This window comes from Colletotrichum acutatum (assembly GCF_030867785.1).
Source record: "Colletotrichum acutatum strain CBS 112980 chromosome Unknown BDZ83scaffold_98, whole genome shotgun sequence".
In the NCBI taxonomy this organism is placed as follows: domain Eukaryota; kingdom Fungi; phylum Ascomycota; class Sordariomycetes; order Glomerellales; family Glomerellaceae; genus Colletotrichum; species Colletotrichum acutatum.
Genome location: NW_026849092.1, coordinates 40003 through 66179, shown reverse-complemented (window position 1 = coordinate 66179; position 26177 = coordinate 40003). Strand labels below are relative to the sequence as shown.

At 52.4% G+C, this 26177-nt stretch overlaps 10 protein-coding genes across 10 annotated transcripts; 5 read left to right on the top strand and 5 right to left on the bottom strand.

Annotated features, from left to right (window-relative positions):
• Positions 1-89: 89 nt before the first annotated feature.
• Positions 90-1250, top strand: BDZ83DRAFT_585597 (short-chain dehydrogenase/ reductase; the record flags this gene model as incomplete). Its single annotated transcript, XM_060505859.1, has 4 exons — positions 90-629; positions 695-869; positions 935-1048; positions 1108-1250. 4 exons carry the CDS (start codon positions 90-92, stop codon positions 1248-1250), a joined length of 972 nt encoding a protein of 323 aa, XP_060361359.1.
• Positions 1251-1399: 149 nt separating this feature from the next.
• On the bottom strand, positions 1400-2486 carry BDZ83DRAFT_722220 (uncharacterized protein; the record flags this gene model as incomplete). The annotated part of the gene is made up of 5 exons (XM_060512453.1): positions 1400-1477; positions 1538-1701; positions 1754-1853; positions 1910-2040; positions 2093-2486. 5 exons carry the CDS (start codon positions 2484-2486, stop codon positions 1400-1402), a joined length of 867 nt encoding a protein of 288 aa, XP_060361358.1.
• A 2872-nt stretch (positions 2487-5358) lies between these two features.
• Positions 5359-5940, top strand: BDZ83DRAFT_795190 (uncharacterized protein; the record flags this gene model as incomplete). Its single annotated transcript, XM_060515831.1, has 2 exons — positions 5359-5622; positions 5676-5940. 2 exons carry the CDS (start codon positions 5359-5361, stop codon positions 5745-5747), a joined length of 336 nt encoding a protein of 111 aa, XP_060361357.1. The 3' UTR covers positions 5748-5940.
• A 1423-nt stretch (positions 5941-7363) lies between these two features.
• BDZ83DRAFT_632424 (uncharacterized protein) lies at positions 7364-7957 on the top strand. Its single transcript, XM_060508970.1, has one exon. The coding sequence runs from the start codon at positions 7726-7728 to the stop codon at positions 7939-7941; it is 216 nt and encodes a 71-aa protein (XP_060361356.1). The 5' UTR covers positions 7364-7725; the 3' UTR covers positions 7942-7957.
• Positions 7958-12974: 5017 nt separating this feature from the next.
• BDZ83DRAFT_585625 (uncharacterized protein) lies at positions 12975-14389 on the top strand (the record flags this gene model as incomplete). Its single annotated transcript, XM_060505863.1, has 2 exons — positions 12975-13059; positions 13272-14389. The coding sequence occupies 2 exons, from the start codon at positions 12975-12977 to the stop codon at positions 14387-14389; spliced, it is 1203 nt and encodes a 400-aa protein (XP_060361355.1).
• A 704-nt stretch (positions 14390-15093) lies between these two features.
• BDZ83DRAFT_755326 (thymidylate kinase) lies at positions 15094-16057 on the top strand (the record flags this gene model as incomplete). Its single annotated transcript, XM_060514594.1, has 3 exons — positions 15094-15319; positions 15416-15524; positions 15583-16057. 3 exons carry the CDS (start codon positions 15094-15096, stop codon positions 16055-16057), a joined length of 810 nt encoding a protein of 269 aa, XP_060361354.1.
• Positions 16058-16195: 138 nt separating this feature from the next.
• On the bottom strand, positions 16196-17999 carry BDZ83DRAFT_722217 (Alpha/Beta hydrolase protein; the record flags this gene model as incomplete). Its single annotated transcript, XM_060512452.1, has 7 exons — positions 16196-16409; positions 16500-16612; positions 16672-16883; positions 16917-17354; positions 17388-17391; positions 17540-17657; positions 17728-17999. The coding sequence occupies 7 exons, from the start codon at positions 17997-17999 to the stop codon at positions 16196-16198; spliced, it is 1371 nt and encodes a 456-aa protein (XP_060361353.1).
• An 825-nt stretch (positions 18000-18824) lies between these two features.
• On the bottom strand, positions 18825-20113 carry BDZ83DRAFT_755324 (uncharacterized protein; the record flags this gene model as incomplete). The annotated part of the gene is made up of 3 exons (XM_060514593.1): positions 18825-19503; positions 19567-19808; positions 19868-20113. 3 exons carry the CDS (start codon positions 20111-20113, stop codon positions 18825-18827), a joined length of 1167 nt encoding a protein of 388 aa, XP_060361352.1.
• An 817-nt stretch (positions 20114-20930) lies between these two features.
• Positions 20931-22565, bottom strand: BDZ83DRAFT_722215 (adenosylmethionine decarboxylase; the record flags this gene model as incomplete). The annotated part of the gene is made up of 2 exons (XM_060512451.1): positions 20931-22384; positions 22451-22565. 2 exons carry the CDS (start codon positions 22563-22565, stop codon positions 20931-20933), a joined length of 1569 nt encoding a protein of 522 aa, XP_060361351.1.
• Positions 22566-24562: 1997 nt separating this feature from the next.
• BDZ83DRAFT_466125 (P-loop containing nucleoside triphosphate hydrolase protein) lies at positions 24563-25990 on the bottom strand. Its single transcript, XM_060503256.1, has 2 exons — positions 25792-25990; positions 24563-25735 (listed from the first exon to the last, which is right to left on the bottom strand). The coding sequence occupies exons 1-2, from the start codon at positions 25822-25824 to the stop codon at positions 24860-24862; spliced, it is 909 nt and encodes a 302-aa protein (XP_060361350.1). The 5' UTR covers positions 25825-25990; the 3' UTR covers positions 24563-24859.
• Positions 25991-26177: the final 187 nt, after the last annotated feature.

The following is a 26177-nucleotide window of genomic DNA, read 5'->3' as shown; positions in this document are numbered from 1 at the left end:
TTTCTACATCATCAATTCGTACAACTATTGAAACACGAAACTCTACGCATTCCAGCAACCTCTCTACTACAATTCGGTTACAAGAAGCTATGGCTCCCACACTAGGCCGTGAAACAACAGGCACAGAACTTGTCGCCGAGTACGCCTCCCACATCGCCGGTAAAACAATCCTGGTAACCGGCGTCTCCCCCGGCGGCCTCGGCGCCGCATTCGCCCAAGCAGTCGCTGCCGCCTCTCCGGCCCTCCTCATCCTCGCGGGCCGCAACACCACCAAAGTCCAACAGACGGCCGATGCCATTACGTCATCGTTCCCGGCCGTTGCTGTCAAGACGCTTGAGCTAGACCTGAGCTCGTTCAAGAGCGCGCGAGCGGCTGCGGAGACTGTGAATGGGTGGGAGGATGTGCCTCACATTGATGTTCTGGTGAATAATGCGGGCATCATGGCTACGGACTGGGGCAAGACGGAAGATGGCTTTGAGAGTCAGTTTGGAACGAATCACCTCGGTCCTTTCCTTTTCACAAACTTGATTCTCGATAAGGTTCTCACTGCAAAGGAGCCGAGGGTCGTGACGGTCAGCAGCGATGGGCACCGATTGAGCCGTATCCGTTGGACGGATTACAACTTCAATGTCAGTACTCATGTTCGTGAATCGTAATCTCAGCTGCAGATACTGACTAGAGAGATGCAACACAGGACGGCAAGCACTACAACAAGTGGATCGCCTATGCGCAATCAAAGACGGCCAACTGCCTGATGGCTCTCTCGCTCGCCGAGAAGCTAGGCAACAAGGGTCTCCTGAGCTTCAGTCTGCACCCGGGCGTCATCTTCACCAATTTGGGTGGCCATTTGGAGAGCTTTGATTCACTACGTACGTGAAGCACTCGTCAGACGCTTTTGTCAAACATAACATGTTGCTAATCGCGGTGCGAACAGGGGAGACGGAAATCATCATGGGTACCAAGAATATGTGGACGGAGTTCCACCCAAAGACGGAAGATCAGGGTATCGCCACACATGTGTACACGGCATTCAGTCCGGACATCAAGGGTGAGTTACTCAGCAGTGCTTCAGAGTCGCAGGCCAGGTGAAAAGCTAATGTTGCGCAGGCCACAGCGGACAGTACTTCAATGACTGCCGCATCGCCGACCAGTACGATGAGGAGATTTACCCCTGGGCGAACAACAAGATTGAGGCGGATAGGTTGTGGAAGTTGAGCGAGAAGCTTGTTGACCAGGAGTTCAGCTACTAGTGGCCAAGGGACATGTGGTCCTGGGGCTGAAGGCGCCTCACATGAAAGTCTAAGATCAACAATATGGTATTGAACTCTATTCGTCATTATGTTTTACCATCATTCATCTATCTGAATTCTACATCAATATTGCCTCTCCTCTCTGGTGCTCATGGCGTTGTGGGAAGGACATCACTTGGTCCGGGAGGTGCAGTATAGTCGCCAGGGAGGGTATCGACGGGAGGAGCCTGTACGTCAATGTCAGCGTGCATTCATACTACCAAACTCAGACAACAAATTCTACTCACCTGAAGCTTCTCTGCCCATTCTTGTATCGCCTCGTAGTTCTTGCACATGTGCTTGGTGTTGAAGTCGGGGAAAGGCGCCGGGGGGTCGCTGGCCCAGACCTGGCCCAGAACACCAGTATCGACGTTGCAGACCAGGACTTGCCTGATGGTGTCTAGACAATGTGCTACCCAGGTTTAGCTATTGTCGAAGATGTTGGGAGAGGGGCTGCCACTTACAGACATGAAGACGGACAATGTGCTCTTCGTTGGCGAAAGCGTGCGTGCCCATCTTCTTGTAGTAGTCATAATTGTAGTACAGGGATTTCCGAACCAAGTTCTGCATCAATCATTAGCACCATACGTTCCGCGCTGAGGCCGCTGCCATTGACTTACCAAGCAGTGAAGATGATGCATTCCCTCGACGTTGACGAAGAAGCCCGCCCCATACTTTTCTGACCTTCTTACAAAAGACATGTCTAGGCCGCTCTTCAAGCCATCTTCAATTGAGATGACTCCGGCGCGGTCTCCAGACTGTTAGCTACTAGGCGAGAAACCATGAAATTGGGTGTTGCTTACAATCCACACCCATTGACTCCCATGCCGCATCAACTTCTGGCGAAGCTTCTTTTCTGAAGATGTCTTCCTGCAGGAACGATCCGTTGAAATGCTTCCAGTCGTATTTGACATCTACGTCTTCCAATACCGGCGACCATTGCGTCGTGTGAGCAGCACAAGCGCCATCTAGGTTTGCCGTAGTCGATCTCATATGGGCACCCAAATGCATGGAAAAGAGGTTCGAGAGGACGAAGACCACAGCTACAGCTGCAGTCCTCCTCCAATCTCTTCTTCTCTGTGTATCATGTTGCCTCGCGTCGGGAGCTGATTGCAGGGACTCGAGATCCTCTTCGGACTCGTCCACACGGCCAGCGAGCAGTCTCGAGCTCGACTCTTCTTCCTTTTCTTGCATCATGATTTCGACGAAATGGGTATCAAGGAGCAGTAAGTGAAATATAGGGGCAAATTCAAGGAGCCGTCAGTAACGCATCGAGAGAAAAAGTTGAAAGAGGGGAAGAACATTGAGCGATCGTGATCCAAGGGAAGCTCGGCCGAGGGAGCAACGGGCAAGACGGACTACCCAACGACTCTTGTCTGACATGAGGAATGCTCGCTAGCCTTCCAAGTACAGCTCACACATGTCCATGTAGCTAAACAAAACGATGAGGCGTCTGTATATTTGGTGCGCCGTCAAGGTTGCCACGCGATTACCGGAAGCAGCTGGAATGCTCAAAACTCAATCGCCCGCCAAACACAACCACACAACCACCTCCACCTGCCACGACCCAGGACACCAGATTTGGTACCATTCAGAACACGGAATCCGCGGCAGGAATGTCGCCGTCGATAGTTTGTCTGCAGCTGATCCGCCGGCGCATGCGGCTGATAGTTGCGCGAAGAGAGGCAGCCACGCAGCGTGGGCAGAGAGCCGGGAATTGCTGCCCGCCTGTCTTACTGGCATCCTAGCAACTCACACGATGCCAAGGCTGGGAAGTGCGGCACGAGCTCTTTCTCCGTCCCAAGAAAGAAGGGGAAAACGAGAAGAAGTCGAACCGATCGTCATCCTTAGCGTGGTGGTTGTCTCGCTTGTCTACTGTTAGGCTGGTAGTTTGCAGCTTCGACGCCTGCGGGCACCAATCGCAAAGTTTCCGAACCTTTCCCCCGACGCCTGACGTGATGCCAGATGGACGGTCTGGGGTAGTAAGATCTCGTATCTGTAGGGGGCTTACCAGTCTACAATGTCGACTATCGCCGTATGTGTCGAGGGACTTTTGGGACATCGTATCGTGAATTATTTCTGACAAGGCAGCTCTCGTGCAATTGCACAATTCTTTGGGATCTGGTGTCATCCCTTGCGTGTAACGTGGGAAAAATACCAAATCATCGACTACACAGAAAGCCCAACTAGACTCGCGGTAGATCGACTCTAGTCGTGCTCCGATGAGACCGAATCCCAACCCCAGCCCTCACTTGGCCTGACTTGACTCTTTCAACACTAGATATGCCATCCACATAGCAAACTTCCAGCCCACGGAGCCACCGCCCCTAACATGGCAACCTCCAAGTTTCCGGCCTCAGTCAAACTTCCATTTCTCTCAAGAATCGTCTCAAAATAATATCCTCTGCTCTTGACATTAGCAAATTCACAAGAGGCATACCTAGGCATTACGGTACGACGTCCTTCTAATTTCCTCCGGTCGCGTCCGGGACCATGTTTCCGGAACCAAGCACAGCCGCCGTCGCAATTACACTGAGCCGAACTGAACTAAAGCCATGCCGTCGGGATAAGCGCGAGAAGGACAAGAGTTAAGCGGCCCTTGCTGAGAGACCTTCGTGTACCAAAGAGGCATGGACTACTGCATGGTTGTATCGACTCATGGATCTGCACGAGATAGCGGGATGGGAAAGTTCAAGATTACAGTAAAGAGACAACCTCTCACCATGAACCCACCACGACCACTCCCGGCTATCCACACCACCATGTCTTGGAGCCACCGAAGCTTCGAAATCAGTCACCAAAATAGCATGGGAAGAAGGGCGGGGGCTGACACTAACGCAACCGCTTGTCCCGCAGCCAATTCCGTGTTAGTAGGGCTGATCTCCGTCAGCGTGCAGAATTAGAGAAGAAGCTCCCCACCAGAGACTTGACCTCGGAGTTTGCTCGACTTGGACTGAGGCTGTGAGGCTATTCCGGTTTGGGTTTCCCAGCGTGCTTGACCTCGCATATCACGATGTTCATCAATGTCAGACACTTTTCTCAGACACAGCGGATTCAGCCCGGTAGCCATGAGGACGGTTCCACTCGTGTTACTGTCCGCGATTGTGTCAGTCACTGGTATCTTGGAAGTCGGCCCGGATCGGATTTTCCTCGAGCTCGCATCGTGCTTGTCTGTGACCGAATGACGAGACATGTTTTACAGTTCAACCTTCGAGCATAAGGTGAAGAACTCACATCTTGGACTGGATCCCGGCTCCATTTCCAGCAGTGGCAGTTAACGTGATCTTTGATCCATAGGTGAGCTTTGACTAATGCCAACTTTGGTCCTTTCGGAGCTCCCTTGCCCGGTCATGACACCCACATGCAATGATCTCTGCATCATTCGCGCCATCAGAGATGCAAGAATACGAGGACGATCTCTTAGCCGGGTGTTAAAGTCCTCTAAGCCATGCGAGCCCCCCTTCTAGCGTGGTATACACATCGCCCGATGGCTTCGAGACATCGTGAGGCTACTCCTAACATCCTGCGGCCATCCCGGACGCATCCGGATGAGCTTGTGACGCCATTCACAACCCATTCAACCGCCTACCCTGTAATCTTGCAAGTTTCTGCCTACAAGGCGTACCCCCGCTTCCAGAGGCATTGTGTCTTCGATCCTGGCGAGCTCTCAGTTCAAGGGCTCCCTTGCAGCCGCTCACATTAGCCTGGAGACTCTTCATCCACCAAATGGAAACGCCATCTCAACGATTACTAGGTCATCAGCACGATCCCAGATACGGCGTGTATACCCTCATCACTCGGGCTCAAGGGTGGCCGGAGTAGTAGTCATGGAAGAGTGCCAGACAACACCATCGTCTGCAGCTTCAACCTCAGCTTGGCTCTTCCATAAGTATTGCCCGTGATCCCACCATCAGTCCACGATCTCTCTCTCTCTCTCTCTCTCTCTCTCTCTCTCATCCTCATCACACATCAAACAATCATCTCACACAACCAAGTCGTCAGAGCCAAAGTCACTTCAACCAGCCAAGCCGCTTTATTTATATACTTCTCTTCTTCACCAAACGCAAACATGAAGGTCTCCGCCATTCTCATCCTCACCGCCGCTTCGGCCGCCTTCGCCGCACCTGTTGCCGAGGCCAACGCCGAGGCCGCTCCCGCTCCCGCCCCTCAAGCCACATCGGGTTACACTAACTACGGCAAGTACGACTACAGCAAGTACGGAAGCTACGGCACCTACGGTGCCCCGCCGGCCACAACCCCGAGCCCCACCCCGGTCCCTCAGACTTACAGTGCCTATGGCACTTACAAGGGCTACAAGCGCGCCGCCGACTGGGTCAAGAGCTGGTTCGCTTAAAGGCATCAAACATATCTTCTACATTACGCAAGACGCAATACGCAATAATCACATTCCTTAAGCGCACTTCACCAACCCATACATCCCCCCTTACCATTCACTAGACGCGAGGCTGGCTCGGCCAACAACAAGACCTCGGTACTTGACGACTACCATACCTAGTGTAACCCGAGAGATGGTTGAGGGATGGATCCGTGTGGCACGGAAGTATAATGATAATAGAAAGTCCACATACAGTAGGCTAAATGAAATAAATCATGTGTCATGAGTTTAGATATCGTCAATGACGTTTCCACGTGATAACCTGTGATATCTTATTGCCTTGGTGATAATGTCATCAATTTATGAGACTTAAATATCTCCATACGTTGTCGTACATGAAACAAATTCTTTTTCATTTCATCGGCGCGTGGCATAACGGGCACTAGGTGTAGTTGGCGTTTGAGATGCAATTTACATGTTTAATCCTGAATCATGTTGTCCAGCATTCTTGCTACATTCTTTGATCAAGATTCTTGAGGAAGAGAGTTCGTTCGAAGCTTCAGTAGTGCTTTTTCGACAATATTTTGACTAGTAAGATGAATAATTACTTTACTTAAAATTTGGTTGCGGGTTCTTGTAATCTTAACAAGTCAAAAAGACTCACACCGTATTCTTCAGCTGTGAGATTCCGTATTCCCTAACTTTTGGCATTTCAGATTCGTCTTGTTGAACCGTCATTCAATCTTACACCCAAAGGCGCTATACCTGACTTTGTTCGCCACGTCAACTCTCCATCTGCTTTGTTACTTCTAAACATATGCGATTACAAGCTACTGTCAAGACGACTTAAGATATGAGAACACGGCCAAATGTTATACCGGCGGCGCCTAAAGCCGGTAGAAGCAGGCAGGCAGACTTTTGAATAAAAACGTAAAGGCGACGGAATGTACTTCTCGTATTGGTGGTTCTAAAAAATTCTCTGTTCCCTCATATTATTTGCATTCAATCTTTGTAACGAGCTGAAAGCTCATGATTGTAACTTGTGATAATAACAGCGAAACAGATGAACATACCTACAGTTGAAGAACCTGTCTCGAATTTCATTAGGCAAATATGAATCCAATCATTGTGTCTCATTATTCACGTTTCGATAACCGCTTATGAAGTCCTTATGGCGAGCCCTAGGATTGACCTCTTCGAAGCGCGGCAATGGTGCTTACCATTGGAAGTCTCCATCTGACCACTGTCCACCAAAGAGCTTACAAGGTACAGTCTCAGGCTCTAAGTGTCATCCAAGGTGAAAACGGGTAGGGTTTCGAGACACCAATGTATCAAGTATGACTCTTTTAGATGCTCTATATGAGTAGCTGTGGCTTGAAGATGCGTTAAGGAAATGGAATAATCAGTAGATACACATTCTTAAGCTTGGTGATGAATGATGTATGTCCAGATGTCCTTGTAATGGTGAAAGCCATCTAGTGTCTCTTAGTCTTAGACCAAGGTGTTTTGCCATGATTAATGTTAGTAGGTGTGTATGGAATCAACGACGTCGCTCATTTCCGTTTCATGGCTGAGGGCTCCTTGGCAAGCTTAATTGAGTTATCTGAACTTGAAAGAACCAACTACATACAATTTGCAAGTTTCACAGTCCTGTGCGCACTCTGAATATTCACTTCAGATATATATCCTGCGTAATGTGGATGAAACCGTGGCGGGTGGAGCTTTGCAAGATACTTAATGACGTGAATGCAATCATGTTCTCAAAGTAGATGTCCTCTCGGGGTGAAATCAAGATATATAGTCATAACATGCAGACAACCACTGCTCGATACCAACAAATGCCGGTATGAGAGCTTGAATCAGGCACCGATGAAGGACTGACTACCGACGTTGGAAATCTCGAAGACATCTGCCAAAGATCCACGCCTCGTAAAGCCATGAAGCTTGTCCTTCAACGATTTCTAGTGTGTCTTCATTTTCATATATGGCAATATTATCAATGTTTCGTGCGTATATCGAGGGTTCACTGATGCTCCGCTGAGGCCGTTTTGCCTGACTACTTGGCTCCATTATTTGAGGTAACTCTGTAGGCAGGTGCTGATGACTACATTCATTCGAATGGTATTGGGGCTGTTACAAGTGGTAACGAACTTGGGTTATACGGTGTCACAGAGTCTGGCAGGGTTGTTCAAGATATCAATCACTGAGACAACGATGGATTTGGCGATAACTTCAAAACAACCTCACACTATCTGGAAGCTGGGAACGTTCGACCAGCCACCTCGTTTCAAGATGTCTTCACCTCATCAAGCCTGAGAGCCGAATTTCACCCTTATCATCTAGCGATATGAAATCAACCGAGACTCGCAGCCTTGGACTCAACAGTGCACTGCTGCTAGGCTCCAGCCACGAGCGCTCCGTCTTACGAATTGCCACAAGCTAGCCACGTGTCCATCATTATGCAGACCTCAGCCACCCATTACAGGATTGACCGAACATATGCTTCCATATTTTCCAGGTTTCTCATAGCCGGCGGCGTTGTACGGTGTCACGGTGTACCGGCGCAAGCCCACAGTGCCATGCAAGGGGGCGAACAAACCCGCATTACACGTCCGCAGCAGGGGCTTAGAGAGGGGTAAAAGGCATTTAAACACTTGAGCAAATCTCCAAACTCCTTTTCGAGAAAATCAAGAGGCTGGGAACTCTTCGCCCCTAGTCTAGAAATTCTCCCAGCCTCCTCATTTTTGTTTCCCCTTGTGCCCCCTATCGGCCGAGATGTCGTCTGAAACGCCGATGTCCCTGCACGTCGCCCGCTAACATCGGAAGCGAAGGGACCCACCGTGGCGCCGATTGCCCGCCGGGAGTATTCATTGACTGCAGCGCAGAGGGCATTGATGATGATGCAGAGCAACAGGCAAAAGGAACGGAAATTCAGAATGATACAGAAGAGGAGCTGACAGTGAAACTCTATTGCTAATATCCAACCACCGCAATTGTATTTCGGAGGTGGTTGCTATGTCTCGCTATGCCACTTGATGCAGCTCCCAGCCGCTGGATGAAATGCCGGTGAACATGTCTCGCCACAATGGACACAATGAGACGAAAGCTGTCTCATTTGTGTGACTTTTTGATCCAGATGATCTTCGATGAGTTGGATGAACAAGAGATGTCTCAAAAAGTCTGTAATAGGATAGGCGAACTACGGCTGCGCCTTTACTCAGCGCGCTATAGCATCAACGGCATTAGCGCACCATCTAAATAAGATGATTGCTTTTGGTGGGCCGTTCATCGGTTGTTGTAGAAGGAATTCCGACCTGCAGGAAGCCGGAAACAATGGCAAGAATGAATCAAGGAGCGAATGATTGATGCAGACTTACGTACGTCTGAATGACCAGCCCGCCCCCCCCCTTCGACCAGCGGACGGCGAAGAAGTGAAGCATAGCTTCAGTAGCTGAGTTGAGAGCTCGAAGCAATGGCAGCATGCATTCTCTTGGATGTCCGACGCATCGATGTCAGGGCCTTGCATGCCACAGGCGTCATATCTGTTAGCCTGGGGAAGCGCTGGAGTGAGGTTGGTGATTTTGAATTAGGGTTGTAGACGTGGCTCAATCAGGTTGTCGACTTCTTGTGCATGCATGAACCACTTTAGCGAGGGCAAAGACGTTTGACAGTTACGTCCAATACTACAGCTGGCTATCTGCAAGAGACCTGAAGGATGATCATGCTGTCAGAGTACTCGTTCACAGAAGTTCAGCAGGCGCCCGTGGATGTTTCGCATCAGATTATGCGAGGCACATGGGGGAGCCTGCTGGACCAAGTAGGTAGTCGAGCCCTGCTTATGATTCCGAAATATAGACTTCGACAGACATTGCAAAAAGAGGCAGATGTGCCTCACATCAGTTGACTGTGACGGCACGGTGTGTTGTGTTTGACGTGGCGGTGTTGAGACTCTGATGCTTAATCTTCATGCAATCCTCATACCGAGTTGGTGACTGAGTAGCGAGGGCGGCCCGGGATTGTGGCCAACAACACAAGAGCCACGCTTTAAGCCGACGAATTGAAGTTCTAGAACGATGGCCGTGGCCCAGCCCAAAGCCCAGAGAATGGAAGACGAAGTGAGATCTTCCCAATTAGCGGCGAAGATGGCTAAAGGCTGGCGTCCCCTCGATGATCAAAGGCCAATGGGTTGTGTCCGCATGAGGAGAGTTGAGGTGCATCATAAGGCAATACTTGCGCTATCAGAACGTCTAAAAAGCGCGGAGGCCCGCAACGAAAGAGACCCGGACCACGGGAGGCGAAAGGCCAAAGACCGTCTGGCCACCCGTGATGTTGGGTGGCCATGAGGGAAGACCTGGCGTGCCATTCTCGCGGTTCTGCGGGCAGCTGTCAAGTCCAGCATGAGAGGTGGGGTCAAGCAAGGCCATGGAGGAAGTATGAGGTCACCCAGAGAATGTGTGCTCAGCAAACTGACGAAGGAAGGTCCCAATACGAGGTCTGGGAAAGTGGCAGAGCAGAGGTCAGAGGGAGGTGGGATTCCCCCTTGCGTCGGAAGGGCTGTAGTGTGTGAGTGAGGGCGGCTAAGGCTCCAAACTCGATTGGTCGCGGCGAGGCATATTGGAATGAGGGGAGCTGTTTGATGGCGAGGTGGAGTGAGTGAGTGAGTGAGTAAGTGAATGAGTAAGAAAGAGAAGAGAAATAAGCAATATGGCAAACCTGTGCTTTGGCATTATTTGGAAATGGTTTGCGGGACAAAAGTAAGTAGTGCTATTATTCATTCAAGGGAGGAAGAATGAAGAAGAATGAATGTAAGTCATAGTAGGTACGGATGAGCTGTGGGAGCTATGGCCAGAGGTTCAACAGTGCTCACTCACGCCTCGCGGGGCGAGTTGAGATGAAAGTGATGGCAGTCAGATCAGGTATCCACTAGAGCAAGGTAAGGTAAAGATATCCGTAGCCAAGATGATCTGCTAAAGCCTGAATGGGCTGCAGTGACAGACTCCCAAGTTGAGAGTGAGTGAGAGGACGCAATTGCATGGGCAGCTGTCATTTCGGAAGGTGAATGTCAATGCCCACAAGCACTGCCGATGGGTGCGAGGGGTCCCTGTCTGTGGGCCGTATGGATGAGGATCACTGTAGTGTACGGAACGGATACGGATGCATAGTGGGAAATCTGGCGGGCTATGTGGGCTTTATGAGCGCGTAAGGCAAATTCGCATGTCTCGCACTCTCCCTTGGAATCAAGTCGCGCTCTAGGTATTCGGTTGTCAGTTGGTGAAGCCCGAACTTGTACGGATGAAAAGAGGGAGAGACGGAAGGGCCATCGTCGCCCATACTGAGAACAGGCAAGACATTACTGGCTGGTCGCAAGTCGGAGCCCCGCTTATTGGAGACGCGTTTAATTGGCCGTGTATCGCGGTACGAAGAGTGGAGACTGGAGAGGGAAGTTGCATTCTGGTCGAGGTGCGCCTGGCCGCTGCTGCCTTTCCTGCTCGCGCCGACCAATCATATGACGTATACAGCCCGTCGCATGAACGTCGCTGTCCCGTAGATCCACTTTTCCGACGAGTCTCTCTTTCCTGACGGGATTTTACGTGTGGTGTTTCCTTCCTCAGCAGCACACCAGCACGCCAGTGAGGTAAGTACGTGCCTGCTCCACTCTCCCATCACCAGCTGGCCGCCTGCCCGCCGTGCCCGCCCGGTCTGAGGAAGGTACCGCAGTACTCGCAGGGAAAGGGAAGGAAAGCTGCATCTGACTTTCCCTGATTGATCTTTGGGATGATTTGGTGTCTCTCACCTGCATTGGCCCATCTCGACACGCCAGCAATCCGACGTCTCCATTGGTCTTGTCACGGAACTCTCGCGTTTTACCACGTCGCTTTCTGTCTCTCTGTCTCTGGCTCAGTCTGTCTCTGGCGCTTCCAGTCTCAGTCTTTCATCTCTCTCTATCTGTACAAACGCTTCCCATTGTTACCTGTCGAGGCACCAGTGGTTCATCGTTCGACTCCCGGAACCACCTAATCTCGCACCGGCACACTGCTGAAAGCGCATCGCCGTTTCGAGACTTGAGCCTTCGTTCGACCCAACTTATTCGACTTCCAACTTCCTGAGGTGAGTGAACAAGCATCCATGATCCAATACACCACAGATGGCAGATCAATTTACTGTCCTACCTTACCCTGCCCGGCATCCCTCGCCCCCTTGCCCTGGCACACAGCACACCATCTTCCACAATCCACGTCCCATCTCCGTCTCCATCGGCTGAAAACTAACTCTTGCTCCACCCAGACGCCAGACCGTGTTTGCTTTGCGCTGCCTCCGCGTCTCTTTTAGAGCAAGGTACCCGTCATCCCTAGACTGCCCTATTCTTTCCCCTCCTGTGAATCCCATCATCCAAGTATCTCTCTCCAACTGCTGACAAGACGCCTAGACTCTGATTCCTAGTCCTTACTGCGTATACTATCCGTACACGTCTTTAGTTGGCTCCTTGCACACCCGTTCCTCGAAATACCATACCGTCGCTTGCTTCTCTGTGCACTGAGTGGTCCATCTCTGTCCCTCACGCAGTAGCGTAGCTCAACTTCAAACCACTTTTTTTTCTTTGGCTCCAGGGCCTTGCATTCAGCGACCAACGCCGCTTGCTACCGTCTCCATCGGCATCCATCCAACAAGACACCGCCAGACTACCTACCTTGCGCTATCACTTGTCGAACCCACGACCAAGACCAGGCCCAGGCAGGACCCAAACCCAGGCCTTACCGATACACGCCCTTCTCTATCCCACCCCCGGTTCCGTGCGCGCGCCCTCTCCGCGTCTCTCTCTCTCCCACTCAAGAGAGACCGCATCTCAATCTCAGTCTAGAGTAATCCCTGCTCCCTACCGACGCTCACCTCGTTCACACTCTTTTCTCTCTCTATCCCCCCTTCCCACCCCACGCCAGCTCGTCGACTGCGTTTCGATCACTCTCTTCCTGCAACCAACTCACTCGATTCCACTGCGCGGAAGAGAATAACAAATAAACAACGAATACACACACTCGCTACTCTGTTCCACCGCACACCTAACCGCCGCCCCCAAAGCTTCAACACCGTCGAGTCTGTCTGGCACCGACTTGCTATTCTAGGGAACTTATCGACGAGGGGACGCTGCAACTCACTCACGAGTCCCCATTCTCCACGAATCGAGCCGACTGTCGATCACAGAGCAACTGGGACCCAGGGCATCAAACTGAAAGCCGCTGGCTGGGTTGCCCCCATTCCCGACGCATCGCACCCCATCGCATCGCACAGCGGAACCACAACACCACATCCACTCGCCCTGTTGCGCGCACAACCGCTTCGATCCACACACGATGGCGTCTATTTCACGTCAACCCTTTGCGCCGCTCGACGGCACCCGATTGCAGAACCTGACGAGCATTAAGAATAGACAGAATGGTATGTTTGATCAACCCACGACCAAACACGCCCGTGTTCCCCCGCAATTCTCATGTTCTCGTATTGTGTACTCGCATGACGGGCGCTGTATGTGGCCCTCTCAGCGAGACTCGACCGCCATACCGCTAGAATGCGCCTAAACCCCCAACTTGAGCACCTGCCCCAAACATGTCCAAAATCCTTGCGCAAATGGTCGCTAATAATCTCAACAGCTGCTCCATCAGCTACTGGCGGTAAGCGCAAAGCTTCAGACAGCGTAGAAACCGACGATTGCGAAAATGTCGACCCGTTTGCTTTCTCCAAGCGATCTAAGAGCTCCGAAACCTTCTACCCGTCAAAGGATGCCCTTAAGCCCTCGTCCTTCGTCCTCACCAAGGCCGCGCCTCTCGCTGCAAGCCCTGTGTTGAACTCCTCAAGGCCTACCCTACCTCGCCCTCGCAGTCTGCTCCAGCCCAAATCGCCCTCAGCTAAGATCAACACGGCTATCGCCAAGTCTTCCCCACTCTCAGCTCCCGCCGGACGTTCGCCAACTCGCGGCAAGCGATCCGGCATCCTCTCAAACCGTCGTAGAACCGCTGGCCCCTACACGCGCGTAGATCCGCCTGCCTTCAACCTCCCTTCATCCTCCTCGGCACCATTCAGCCTCGATGCTGCTCTCAAGGGCACTATCCCGAGCTATGCTGCCCGTTCTACCGTTGCCACGTCCTCGCGGAATGCCGTGAAGGACCTTGACGAGCCTGATTTGAAGGCATCTTGGTTCTTTGATATCCATGAGGATACGCCAGAGCAGGAAATGACCAATATGCTCCAGCACGGCACCTGTGTCCTCGACATCAGCTCTGATGAGGAGAGTGAACGCAAAGCCAGCAGGGACCGTGCAGAGGGTCGCGACAAGGAGAATGTACCGCCTGTCGATGATGTGAGCCAGACATCTGCACGTCGCTCTGCTCGTCGTACTAGCGAGGATGAGATGATATTTGAAAAGGAGAGAATAGCTTTGGGCGAGATGGATGCCAGCGAATTCTATGCTTTTGGCTGCGACGAGTCATCGATCATTATTGTCCCCGCCGACGAAGAGGAAGAAGAGGAGAGCGAGGTGCCCCCCCAAGCCGTAGTGCCCGAACTCAAAGAACTTGTCCCGGAACCCATAGTAGCCCCGCTCGAGGTTCCCGTGGAAGAAAAAGGTGTAGACGAGCTCATGGGCAAATCTACAGAGACAGCGGCCAAGGCTGCGCTCTTGGAGCCTATGGAGGGCACCGGTGAGAGCTTTGAGCTGTGGGAAAGTGGAAGCGCCAAAGATGAATCAGAAGCGGCGGTCGCTGAATGCTGATGATGGCTTGCTTCACTTTGGTCATTTGACTCGACTATGTTTCGCTTCCAACTATTCACCATCTTTTAATTACGGGTCTATGATGAATGCGGCGTTTGCAACGGTTATTCGGGATTTCGGATGGACGAGCAAGGACTGAGCGACGGGGAACCCTGGGGCACTCTTGGTGTAGGAACAACGGATATGGGTGTCTTGTTTTGTACAAAGCTGGGTTCGGAGTATTGCTATTGTTTGGTTTTGTTTGAGCGATTGATGTCCTCATCAATAGAGCACCATTGAAGCTTTTATTTCTGCAACGCTTTGGAACCTTTTTGTCACCTTGCCCACCATGCATCTTGGCCATCAACTTTTGCCATGCAACCGTGTAGCCCATTTTTCGAAAGACACTGCCATCCATCGTCGCATCATCCTTCGCACCATCCGGGCGCTTCAAGATGGGCAATCTGGTGTTGTTGGTCCGCGATGTACTCCCACGTGACAGCCGCTCACCTCACCCTGCCCGGTCGCTCCAACGCCCGTATTCCGGGGCTCCACTCGGCCCGCATGTGCCCACCTCATTACACCTTCGCACCCAGAACCGCACCACTCGACGACACTCGCATCTCACACCAGCGCAGTCGTCCCACACTCATACTCGCTCATTGGACCATAGAAGTCGCGATTGGAGCACCGGAAGTCACTGTGAAAAGGAACTCCGAGACTCAATGGCATCGATCAATGACCTTGCCACGGCGGCCATAGCGACCTCGGCCGCAACCGGCGGGCAGGCCGGGGATGCTCTCCCCGTCACCACGCCGCCGGCGGGCGTCGTCCGCGGGGCCTTTATCGCATTTGAAGGTCTTGATCGCAGTGGAAAGACCACGCAGGTGAAGCTGCTTGAACAGCGGTTGATTGAAGAGGGGAAGAAGGTCAAGGTTATAAGGTTTCCGGGTGTGTATCCAGCTTTTGTAACGTCAACCATGGTCCTTCCATACTTGGATATGGATGAAGCATCAACTATTTTCACTAATTGAAGTCATATGATAGATAGAACAACGCCTATCGGTCAATTGATCGACGCCTATCTCAAGAGCTCAGTCGAGATGGAAGACCACGTCATCCACCTTCTCTTTAGCGCAAACAGATGGGAAGCAGTGTAAGTCGTCCCCCTTTCGCGTATATCATTATACCTGGCTAAGCTTACACCTGTCTAGAAAAAACATCCAAAATCTCCTGGCGTCAGGATACACCGTCATCTGCGACAGGTATTACCACTCGGGCATCGTCTACTCCGCCGCGAAACAGAACCCCCACTTGAACCTCCACTGGGCGCGTCAACCGGAAATCGGTCTCCCCCGACCGGACCTCGTCTTATTTCTCGACCTCGAGGAGGCCGTCGCCCGGGAGCGCGGGGGCTGGGGCGGCGAGGTGTACGAAAAGGCCGAATTTCAGAAGCGGGTGCGCGAGCTGTTTTGGGGCCTGAGTCTGGGGCGCGTTGGGCCTGATGGTGGGTTGGGTGAGGAGGGCAGGGTCGATCGGGAGTTTCGGCAGGAGGAGGAGGATTTGGTTGTGGTTGACGCTGGAGGTACGCTTGAGGATGTTGCCGAAGAGATTTGGAGGAAGATTGGGCCGAGAGTGGAGGCGGTTGAGAAGGGTGAGGCTGGGAGCACGGTGAGGGTTGTGTCATGAAGTGAGATACTCGAGCGCTTCAGAGGGAACCTTTGGCTAGCGTCGTCAAGTAATATGAGATTTGCTGTGAGGATATCTACGCAGACCAAGTTCATCGATCCCCGTGAGAATGAGCCTAAGGATAGAAAGTAATGGCTCTTAGCCACCCTGCTCAATAACCTCGAGTTTGGGCCATATACTGTCGAAAAGCTTACACCTTTCATCCAGGCTTGTAGAATTCGACACTTTCATGACGCTTGAGGTATCACCCACATCGCCCAAGGTTGCAACCTCGAGCGGGGCATAAGACGATCCCACGGCCGGCCAGCCAGGCCCTGCGGAAGGACTATTGATAAATTTCCCAATGACGCCCCTAAATTATTCATAGACTGCATATGCCTGAGGGGTGTAAGGTGTGGTGTCCGGATCGGTGAAGAGAAGAATGATCTCTGAGCCGTAAAACTTGCCAAGCCACTCGTACTCTTTGGGCAAGAGATTCAGGATGGAGGTGTTGAAATGATAGCGCCAGGTAGAAATGTTGCTCGAGGCTGCTATTGAGGCAAGGATGGATTGAGGCTGCGCCTGTTCGTCAGCGACTTCAAGTTTTGGGGAGATCGGCTGAGGAGAAAACGTACGCAAGACCAGAGCAAATCAGTGTAAATGGCCGAAGCAAGATCAAAGTCATTCTTGACTCGGGTATCAGAGCGATACAAGGAGACAATCGTCTCCAGGTCTTCGGATGATATCAGAGGCGGCGGAAGATATGCATTGAAGAAGACCGTCATGTTGACTTTGTCATTGACCAAGCCGCGCCCTTCTTCCTCCACTGTGCCCATCAGAAGAGGAACTCTGACAACATCCCCGTTTCTTCAGAGTTCACTTGGCTTGCTAAGGACCGTCACGTTATCGAAGTGTGGTCCGAAAGTGATGCGATACTTTCGCATGGCGCTGATTAGATTCTCCGCTGGAACGGCCCTCATACACCTTATTTCATCCGTCACGTTGCCGCATCCGACTGAACTCGAAAGCCCCGTCCAGGCATCAATTGCGGACGATGCGTGGGCGAGATGTCCGAAGCTCATCTGGCCGCTGGACATGATTGCAGCTGGAAATGGGACCAGCGCGTCGTTGGCGTAGGCTTTGAGATGGTGGTCCACCGAAAAGGAGCCTGCGGACTGGCCCCAGGTTGTCACCTTGGACGGGTTGCTGCCAAAGGAGGCGATATTTTCTTGTACACAAGGGAGAGCGAGACGCTGGTCGTGTAAAACCAGGTTTTGTTCGCTTTGTGGGATCTCAGGTGAATTAGGAAAGCCAAAGACTATAGAGCACATGGGTTAGCTCTTGAGGGTACATACCTGTGTACATGATGATCGTTGTAGATTGGATGCATCCTACCATTTGTGCGGTAGTTGAGAGTTACGGCGATGATGTTTTCATATGCCGCAAAAGTAGAAAGATCGAGTCTGCCGTGGCCTAATTGCCATCCGCCGCCGTGAAAAAGACCACCACCGCAAGTCCGGCGTCCAGAAATCGAATTGCGGGGGCGAAGACGTTGATGCTCAAGCAATCTTCACTTCCAGGGGGTGCAGGAGTATTGAAGAGATCCTCCAAGACTTCAGGTCTTGGACCGAGCTCTTTGAGAGGAACATCAAGTCAGTACAGGGGGCAGGGAAGCAGATATTTGGAGTTACATCTTGCCGTTAATGCCAAAGTTTTGGAGACATGCTGGCCCGAATGCCATGGCATCGAAAGTGTCTGTCCATGGCTTCGGCGCTTGAGGTAAGCAGAAACGCTGCGGTATAGAGGCATAGGGTATCCCGAGAAACTTGTTCACTGGAGATACCGCGTTTGGACGACTCGTTGAGATACCTTGAATCGGACCTGAGGATATCGTGACTGTAGGGAAGCCCGTCGATTTGGCTGTGGAGACAGTGGGTAGAAGAAGCAGCTTCTGGACCTTCATATTTTGGAATTCGCAGGCGAAGGAACCTGCTCAGTCTCGCTTCTGATTATGGGGTTGGATGATGAATGGCAGAGATCGAGTAGTCAAAGAATGGTACCATGTATGAGGACGGCTAGAATGTGCTTGATGCAGTGACCTCGTTTATATACTCTTCGTTATCCACCCGGCAGCCTCCATGACTACTTTGTACAGGATCATGAACCAAAAGCCTAGAAGGTCTCATCCAGCTCTATAAAGTCTGCTTATCCGAGTATATTGAGCATCTGACGTGTTTTGTAGATCGTCACATTGTCCTTTACGGAGCCTGTGATGGCCTCCTGCGGGATGACTGGCCTGCTTGCTCGGGCGTCAGATGTTTTCAACAGAATGCGAAAAACGAAGCCAAGACAAGGATTGCGCTGGAGTGGCTGAGCGACCCGGATAGTGTTCCACAGCACCATCCCGGCCAACACGAGATACGAAGCCAAGCCACTAGAAGGAATTTTGGGGTATGGCATGTAAGTGGCTGGAAGGCGTCAGAATTGTGAGGAGAATAACTTGGATCCTAGGAAGAAGATCATCACCAGGACTCCAAAAGATTGCATGAGAATAGTATTCAAGAAAAAGGAATCGAGATTTGTTACAAAAGAGATCAAACAAGACGACTCGTAAAGATAACAAAAGAACGCTTCATCTGCTCATAACCCATAATCCGTAATCCATAAGCCGTGACCCGCGACCCATGACCCATAATCCATGATCCGTGACCTCGCCATATCCAGACAACCAAATAGTACAGTATTCAGAGAAAGGAACTTTGTCCAACTTTTCCACATCATTCGGCTGTTAGACTTGCTCTGGACTATGCGTGACGATGATCGAAGGCAGAGGCGGCTTCAGCGCGACTCCACGGGTATCGAACCTCCCATCGAGCGTATCCGTCTCGACGGTCGACCCATAGTCGCTCAATGACCCGTTTCGTCGCACGCCTGTATCAACGGCTAGCTGCTCCCAATCCTTAGCCCACGCCGTTCCGGGGGGAGGGGGACACGGCTTGTCCTTGTTCGCCGGCGGGGCGAGCTTACCATTCCCAGGGCAGAGACATTCGGGCGCGTTGGCGGGGGTGATCTTGATGGCCGGCGCGACGGAGGTCTGTTCCAACTCGGGAAGAGGAGGCAGCGGCTCTGCGATGGGGAGCATGATGCCGAGGGAGTCCGGGTGCGGGTACGGGATGGGCGGGACGGGGGGGATTTGCTCCCGGCGCTTGGGGTAGCTGGCTTTGCGGACGAGTTTGGCTCTTGCTGGGGCCGGGATCGTGTGTCGGTGGTTGGCGGGGAAGTAATAGTAGGCCGGAGGGGTCGCAGGACGGCTGTTTGGCCGGCTTGAAGGCTTGGCTTCCTCGTCCTTGAGATCCTTTTCGAAGGCGCTGACTAGACAAGTGACCGTGTTCCGCCGTCTGAAGCAAGGCAGCTCGAATGGGTGCGATGCAATCTCTAGAACAAGAATAACGACAATGCTGCAAATGCTAGTCGAAGAGTGTCAGTGCAAGACGCATTTTGTATGCATGCATCTTCAGGTTGCGACGTACATTCCGATGACGGATACTGAGAAGTTCAGCTCAGTAATTGGGCTTTGTGTTACGAAGCCAGGGTAATGCGACAGAGCCACCGACGAGAGAATCACGGCCGGAATCCAGAGCAAGAGACCCAAGCGGGCAACAATGACAGCCCATGACACCAAAGGTGATTGCAGTGACTGCCTCTTGACAACCTGATAGTTGCGGAAGGATACGATGATGTGTAGCACCACGTACATGGGGGAGATCATCGACTGCGAATAAGTGTCAGCCCGCATTCCAATGAGCCACAGCTACTTGGGGCAGCACTTACACCAAACAGGATGAAGCTCTGACTGAGACAGTCACGCTCGCCAGTCTTTGAGGGCCGAAACTGAAGAGCCGAAAGGCAAAGACCTCCCCCGGACGCGACGATCATGAGAAACATGACGGCGATCATTACGATTGGGAGAGGCTTGGGCGGGGATTTTGTGGAAACATCGCTTCCTGACATGGAGGACTTGGTCTCCAACGACTCGACGACACTGACGGTGTCGTCGCCTTTGAGAGAAGGAGCCATGGCAGAAGGCGGTACGGGTTGATCGGATGCTTGACTGTTGCTTGTGCTTCCATCATCTCTACTCCGATATCCTTCCCCGAGCAGCTTCATATATCACTTGAGGTGGGATGGCTGGTGTCTTCGCGATGGCTGCCAGCACTTGCTGGCGTGGCGGGTGGGATCTCAACATTCCAGCCCGAGACAAATCGAGGCACTGGTCGCTGGGGGCCAACGGCCATCTGGGGTGGTTGTGGGCTGGAGCACCGCTGCATCGGGACTCAAAGGCCTATCCTTCCGATGCATTCCAGAGCCCGGCTGCTGCTGAGCAGCCATAAACGCCTCGGAAAGCTGTGCGTGGTTGGCGGACCCAACTCAAGCCTGGGCTTCCCCTTGCCAATATCAGTAGACATGTCAATAACGGCCCGAGGCTGGTCAAGAATTTGTAGCTGAACCGGATGGCTGTGGCTTCCAGCCGGCCCCGTTGAGTGTGGAAGAAATCTGCCCAGCAATCAATCTCATCGGGATCAAGGTCAATTGGAGACTCAGACACTGAGTGAAGCGGGCCCAGGATGTCAAGCAAAGTGACAAAGCTAATAGGTGGGACGGCGTGTGGTGTACTTCAAATCATGATATATTGACGGAACAATCTGTTTTCGGATACAAATCCTGCTCCTGAAGCCAACGATGGGCAGTATCTGACTATAAAAATTACCATGCATAGATACGTGTTTGATATATAGCGAGCGTTTTTGGACGGAATGGCAGCCGGACAGAATATGGCTAGATGCATCACGCGTTCGAAGAATGGAAACATAGCCAGCGCCTCATGGAGGGCAACTCACATCTCCTCTCCAAGGCGAGCCTCACGGTCGCCAGCCCAGTCATCCCGTTCGTAGAAGCGGAAGACGAGGTCATAATCCTCAAAGTCATGGACGATGCGATCAATGCGACGATACCCACGGACAGGGTCAACAAGACGCTGAACGGCCGTCGCACGAGAAGCATAATCACCCATGCCATAGGGGTTGGCGCTCTTGCCCTTGGCCTCAAACAGAGTAACACTGAAGCGGCCAGGCTTGAAGATGTCAACGACGTGCTCGATGATCTCAGCTGTGGTACGACCACTCTGGCCTCCAGGGACGTTGGTCTCGAAAGAGGCGAATGAGCAGTTGGGCTCCGGGGTGACGTGGACAGTGAAGTAATGAGCAGCATTTCCGCCCTTCTCATTCTTTGAGTCATCGTCTTCGTCGGGAATGGCAGGAACAACACCGTTGGCGGAAAAGCCACAAGGGCTGAAGAGGTAGGCGTCAACGCGAGCTCCGGGATACTTGGTGGTTGGGTACACGCTGGAGAGGCCGCAACCCTCGGAAACAACAGTACCAATAGCGTGACCCTCGGTAGTCAGAGCCTCAGTGGCTGCACGTTCGCCATCATTGAGGTCAGACTCGCCGATGTTCTCAAAGACGTCGACATGGTCCTCGCCGCCCGCCTTCTCATGAACCTGAGACATGTCACCCAAACTCTGGTGGGCATCGTCCCGAGCCGCCTGTGTCTGCGGCAAGTGCAACTTGTCGGTCGCGACCGCACTCGCGTCCGCCAAGTAGAACTGCTTCGCATTTTCAGGGTCGAGATCGGTCATGAGAATTTCAAGAGTTTCGTCACTGCGCTCCTCGAAGCCGCTGCTGAAACTGGCCACGCTACCAGTGGGAATCCTGGCGGCGAATGCAGCAGCTTCTTCTGCCTCGTCAGGAGTCCTAGGGGGCGTCAAGGTTTTGTTCGGCGTGGTGATGTAGAGGTACCAGTGATCACCGTTCATTTTGCCAACCATATAGGCACTGCCACCCTCGAACAGGTCATCCAAGTATTTGACCTCGGATCTCCAGCTTCGATGGGGACCCTGCTGACGGTCAGGGAACAAAAAGTTCTTGCGACTGTAGAAGACTCGGTAGGGGGTAGCAGCAGCCTTGACGTTGGTGGATTCCTTGGCGTTATGGAACGGGAAGCCGGCGTGTTCGGCCGCGATGTGGAGGAGTCGCTGCAAGCCCAGGAGGAGAGTGGTCGTGCCGCAGGTCTTGAGAATGAGCTTGTGGGGGAACACAAACAAGCTCGACTCGGACAAGAGATAGGCGTCGACAGAGTCAGACTCAAGGACTGACAGGATCTTGCAGTTGACCATGTCGAGCATGGTAACCCAGGTGTCGGCGGAGACGGCTTTCAGGCCATTGGGCTGGGCGCTCGCGGGGAGGGACTCGGGGCCGGGGGCGAACCACACTTCGAGGAGCTTCTCAGGGCCTGGGGGGGAAGTCTGTCAGCAAGCGGTCGGATTAGAGGCTTGTCATTTTGTTTTGGTCATATTACCTTCAAAGGCGTTGGTCGAGTCTAGATCAGCAGCGACATCATGATTGATTGTCAGATGAGGAGTAGCCTCAGCCGGAGAGAGGGCGTAGTCGTTGGGGACGGAGGGGTTGACCATCTTCTGCAGGACTAGCTCTTTGGGCGCAACCCGGGAGCTCGTGAGAGATAGGCGAAGGAGGGCAAGCTTGGGTGTTTGATGACTTTTCCGGTAAAGGGCTAGAAGTCCGCGGGACACTAGCTACCGCTCAAACGAACTTTGCGGCGTTCGTTTGAGAGAGTAGGCCCACAGGAGGGTGGACGATTTTGGAGGCTGGCGGAGCCAGCAGCAAACAGTGTATATAAGGTGCAACGTCACTTGAGGACGTTAGGGAGGTCGAGCGTTGAGGGGTAGGAAAATAACCCTAAGGATCGGAATTGTGTCTTGTTGTAGGGCCTCGCTCTGGCAGAAACCGATACCTGTGGTGGAGTATCGGACCCGGCAGACGAGGTTATCTGCGCGATGAGAGGTCGGTTGGATGGTGGAAACGGCGTGTAGTAGAAGAGCGATGCTTCTATGGAAGTGTTTGATGCCTGATGTTTAAGCAGGTGTTATCTGGGCCTAGGGAAGGGAAACGTTAGCAGGATGCGCCGGCGTTATGAAGGTAGTCAATGGTTGTCGGATTGGAGAATCGATCAGAAGATAGAGCATGCGAAAGATGATGTTTTCACAGAGGGTCCTAACAGGAGAGTGAAGGGCTTACTTTGCGGGCTTGGAGAGGAAGCGAAGGAGGTCGACTTGGTTCATAGATGGCCAGAAATTGGCTGAAGTCGCAGAACGAGGGGTAGCGTGAGTGCCACCAGTAGAAAGATGACCGTCGCAGGGTACTAGATTTGTGTATCGATCATGGAGGTTTCCGTCGGGCTAAGAGACGAGGTTTGCAGGTCGCACAACCGAAGAAAGGTTTCGGGGTGGAAAGATGGGTTGTCAATTTTGAAGCTCCGGGAGAGATTCCGTCGTGGTGGATGTGGATGTGCTTGTTGTGGTTCGCGGTGGAGGGGAAGCGTTTTCTGGGTGGGTTAAGAAAAATAAAAATAAAAAGATTTAAAAAAAAGTTGTTTCTGCACATTGAGCGACAATTGGCGGCATGGGGGCGACCCCTCCCCGGCCTCTCCACACAAAAATTTCAGCCCAAGCTACGAGGAGCTACCACTGCCCACTGGGAAGGAAGCCTGGGAGGACATTCTGGCTTAAAACAGACATGGCGGTAGGTACTTGCTCTGAGGTACCTACCTCACTAATCCTAGGTCTCACGGATACTTCCATTTGCGCACTTTTCAGATGGCAACGTTTCTTTGGCGGTATTTCTTGACCGACCGTCCGCTGCAGAAGGCCGTTTTGGGGATGCCAAATGTTTCGCTGCTGTCAGGAACACCTGTTCCTTTCCCACCATCTTCGACTCTGCTTCAAACCGTATGAGGGAGGCATCACACTGCGTAAGGTAGTAATAGTCAATCGCACTCACTTGCCAGTGGAGAGCTATGCCCGGGAAAGGACGGAAAAGACATCCTGGAGGTCAGCTCAGACAAAAGACATTGGTGGCTTGGCCGCACTGCAGGGGGGATGTGTCGCTGAAGAACGGGACTCAAGACGTCATTTTTCGCAGCCCCAGGCCTGGACCCAAGATTAACACCACCTGTCATGGAGAGGTAACTTGTACTCTTAACATAAGATGGCAGGGCATAGTCACCAAAATGTGGAGGATTCTGAGAGAGAAACGAGCTTGAATCGTGATGAACTGCATGATATGAATTGATTGATGAGAAAGGTAGGCAATGCATCTCTTACTCATGCCACATCCAGTAAATATATACGAGTGGTAGGACATGCGGTGAAAGACGTCGTGCTTCCAACTTTTTACGCAGTACTCCGTACCAGGCATTTGACAGCGGCTCAGGCAAGGTACCTGATGGACAGGTACCGCCGTGTTTTTTGCGGGGCTTTACCCGTCCGAGGCACCGGGATGCCACCAATCTCGATGCATCCTCACGTGCTTCCAATCTTTCTGCGAATCGATGACTGGGCCGCACATCGGACTTTGTCAACGACAGCGGAGTCGGGCCCGGTCAACGTGGAGTGAGCCTGGTGTTTTGTATGCTGCTTGGTCTTTGGACTTTCCCAGTATCCTTCAGATGCGTGTTGGGCTGGGATTTCGCATGCTGCTTTGACTTCGCCATGCCCAGTGTTTCTGTACCTACAGTACGGCGAGGTTTATGGTTGTTCTCAACCCCTGGCACGTTGTGTGCCTACTTGTAGAATTGGGCACCAAGCTGAGCGGCCTCTTCATCTCGCTAGGAGCCAAGACCTGCGGCACGGCCCCGATACTGGGCCTGTCGTCTGCTCTTTGAATTGACATTGTAGATGGCTTATTTTGCTCACGATTGTGCTTGTGCCTCAACCGTTGTTGTGAGTTTGGAAGTAATGTCGCTGAAGATGTGAGACAGCGAACAGTCCTGGTACTTCTCGACTAGAGTATCGCCCTTTGTTTCGCCCTCCTTTTCGGCCTGGCCAATATCCTGACCGTGTATTTGCGTCCCTTGAGGGTACTGCGGCCTCCTGCCGGATTCGACAAGTTCGCCAAACTGAGGGTCGATGGGTACGGTGCCGAGGAATGGTACCGAGAACTCTTGGGCCATGACGGCTCCTCCGCCAGAGCTGAAAATGTTGGTGCACTCCGAGCAGTGAGGGCAGACGAAGCCGCTCATGTTCTCAACCACGCCAAGAACCTTGATATTGGTCTTGACACAAAAGTTGAGCTCTTTTTTGACATCTGCCGTGGCAACCGCCTGTGGGGTCGTGACTACAACGGCACCCGCAACCTGGCCAGGCCGAGCGTCTCGCAATAGTGTCTCGGCAAGGGAAATATGTTCGTCGCTGGTGCCCGGGGGCGTATCGATGAGTAGATAGTCCGTCTCATCCCACAAGACATCGGAGAGGAACTGGCGGACCATGGCCGTCTTTTTGGGTCCTCGCCAGACAACGGCATCGCCACGTCTGGGCAGGAGGAACCCGAGACTCATGGCATGGAATGAGCCGATGCCCTTCTCTACGACGGCGTCGTGTACAGGCACGGGGAGCCAACCTCCGGGGGCTTGTTTGACCTTCTCCGCTTCAATCGACAGCATGCGAGGGATTGAAGGCCCGGTGAGGTCGACATCGAGTACACCAACAGAATGCCCTGCAAGAGCGAGGGACAGGGCCAGTTGCGTCGTCACTGAAGACTTTCCGACACCACCTTTGCCCGACAAGACCTACATGGCCAGTAAGTCGCCATTCAGTTACGCGGAGAGAAAATGAGGGGCCATACCAGCACAATGTGCTTCACTTTAGAAAGCGACATTTTGATGATGATATGGATTCTTTTGACTTATTGAAGTGAGTGTAATTCCGGTACGTGAGAGTTGCTGCATAGGAGAGTCCGTCGGAAAAGCGAAGTGCACCGAGTAAGGTATGTCACCAGAGATGAAGGTGAGGTTGAAGAGCAAGTCAAATAGGCCTCATTTGAAATCAAGCTATGCTTGTTCCCCACCCAATGACAGTGTGAGCCCGCGGGGTTGGTAAGCACAAAAAAAGATAACCAAGCCACAGTAATGGGAAAGTTTGTCTCTGGCCGTGAGTGAAAGTCTAGGTAGTCTGTGCCCAAAGTCTGGAGGTTGATCATGGATAGTTCTATTAGTAACGTTTGATACGTTC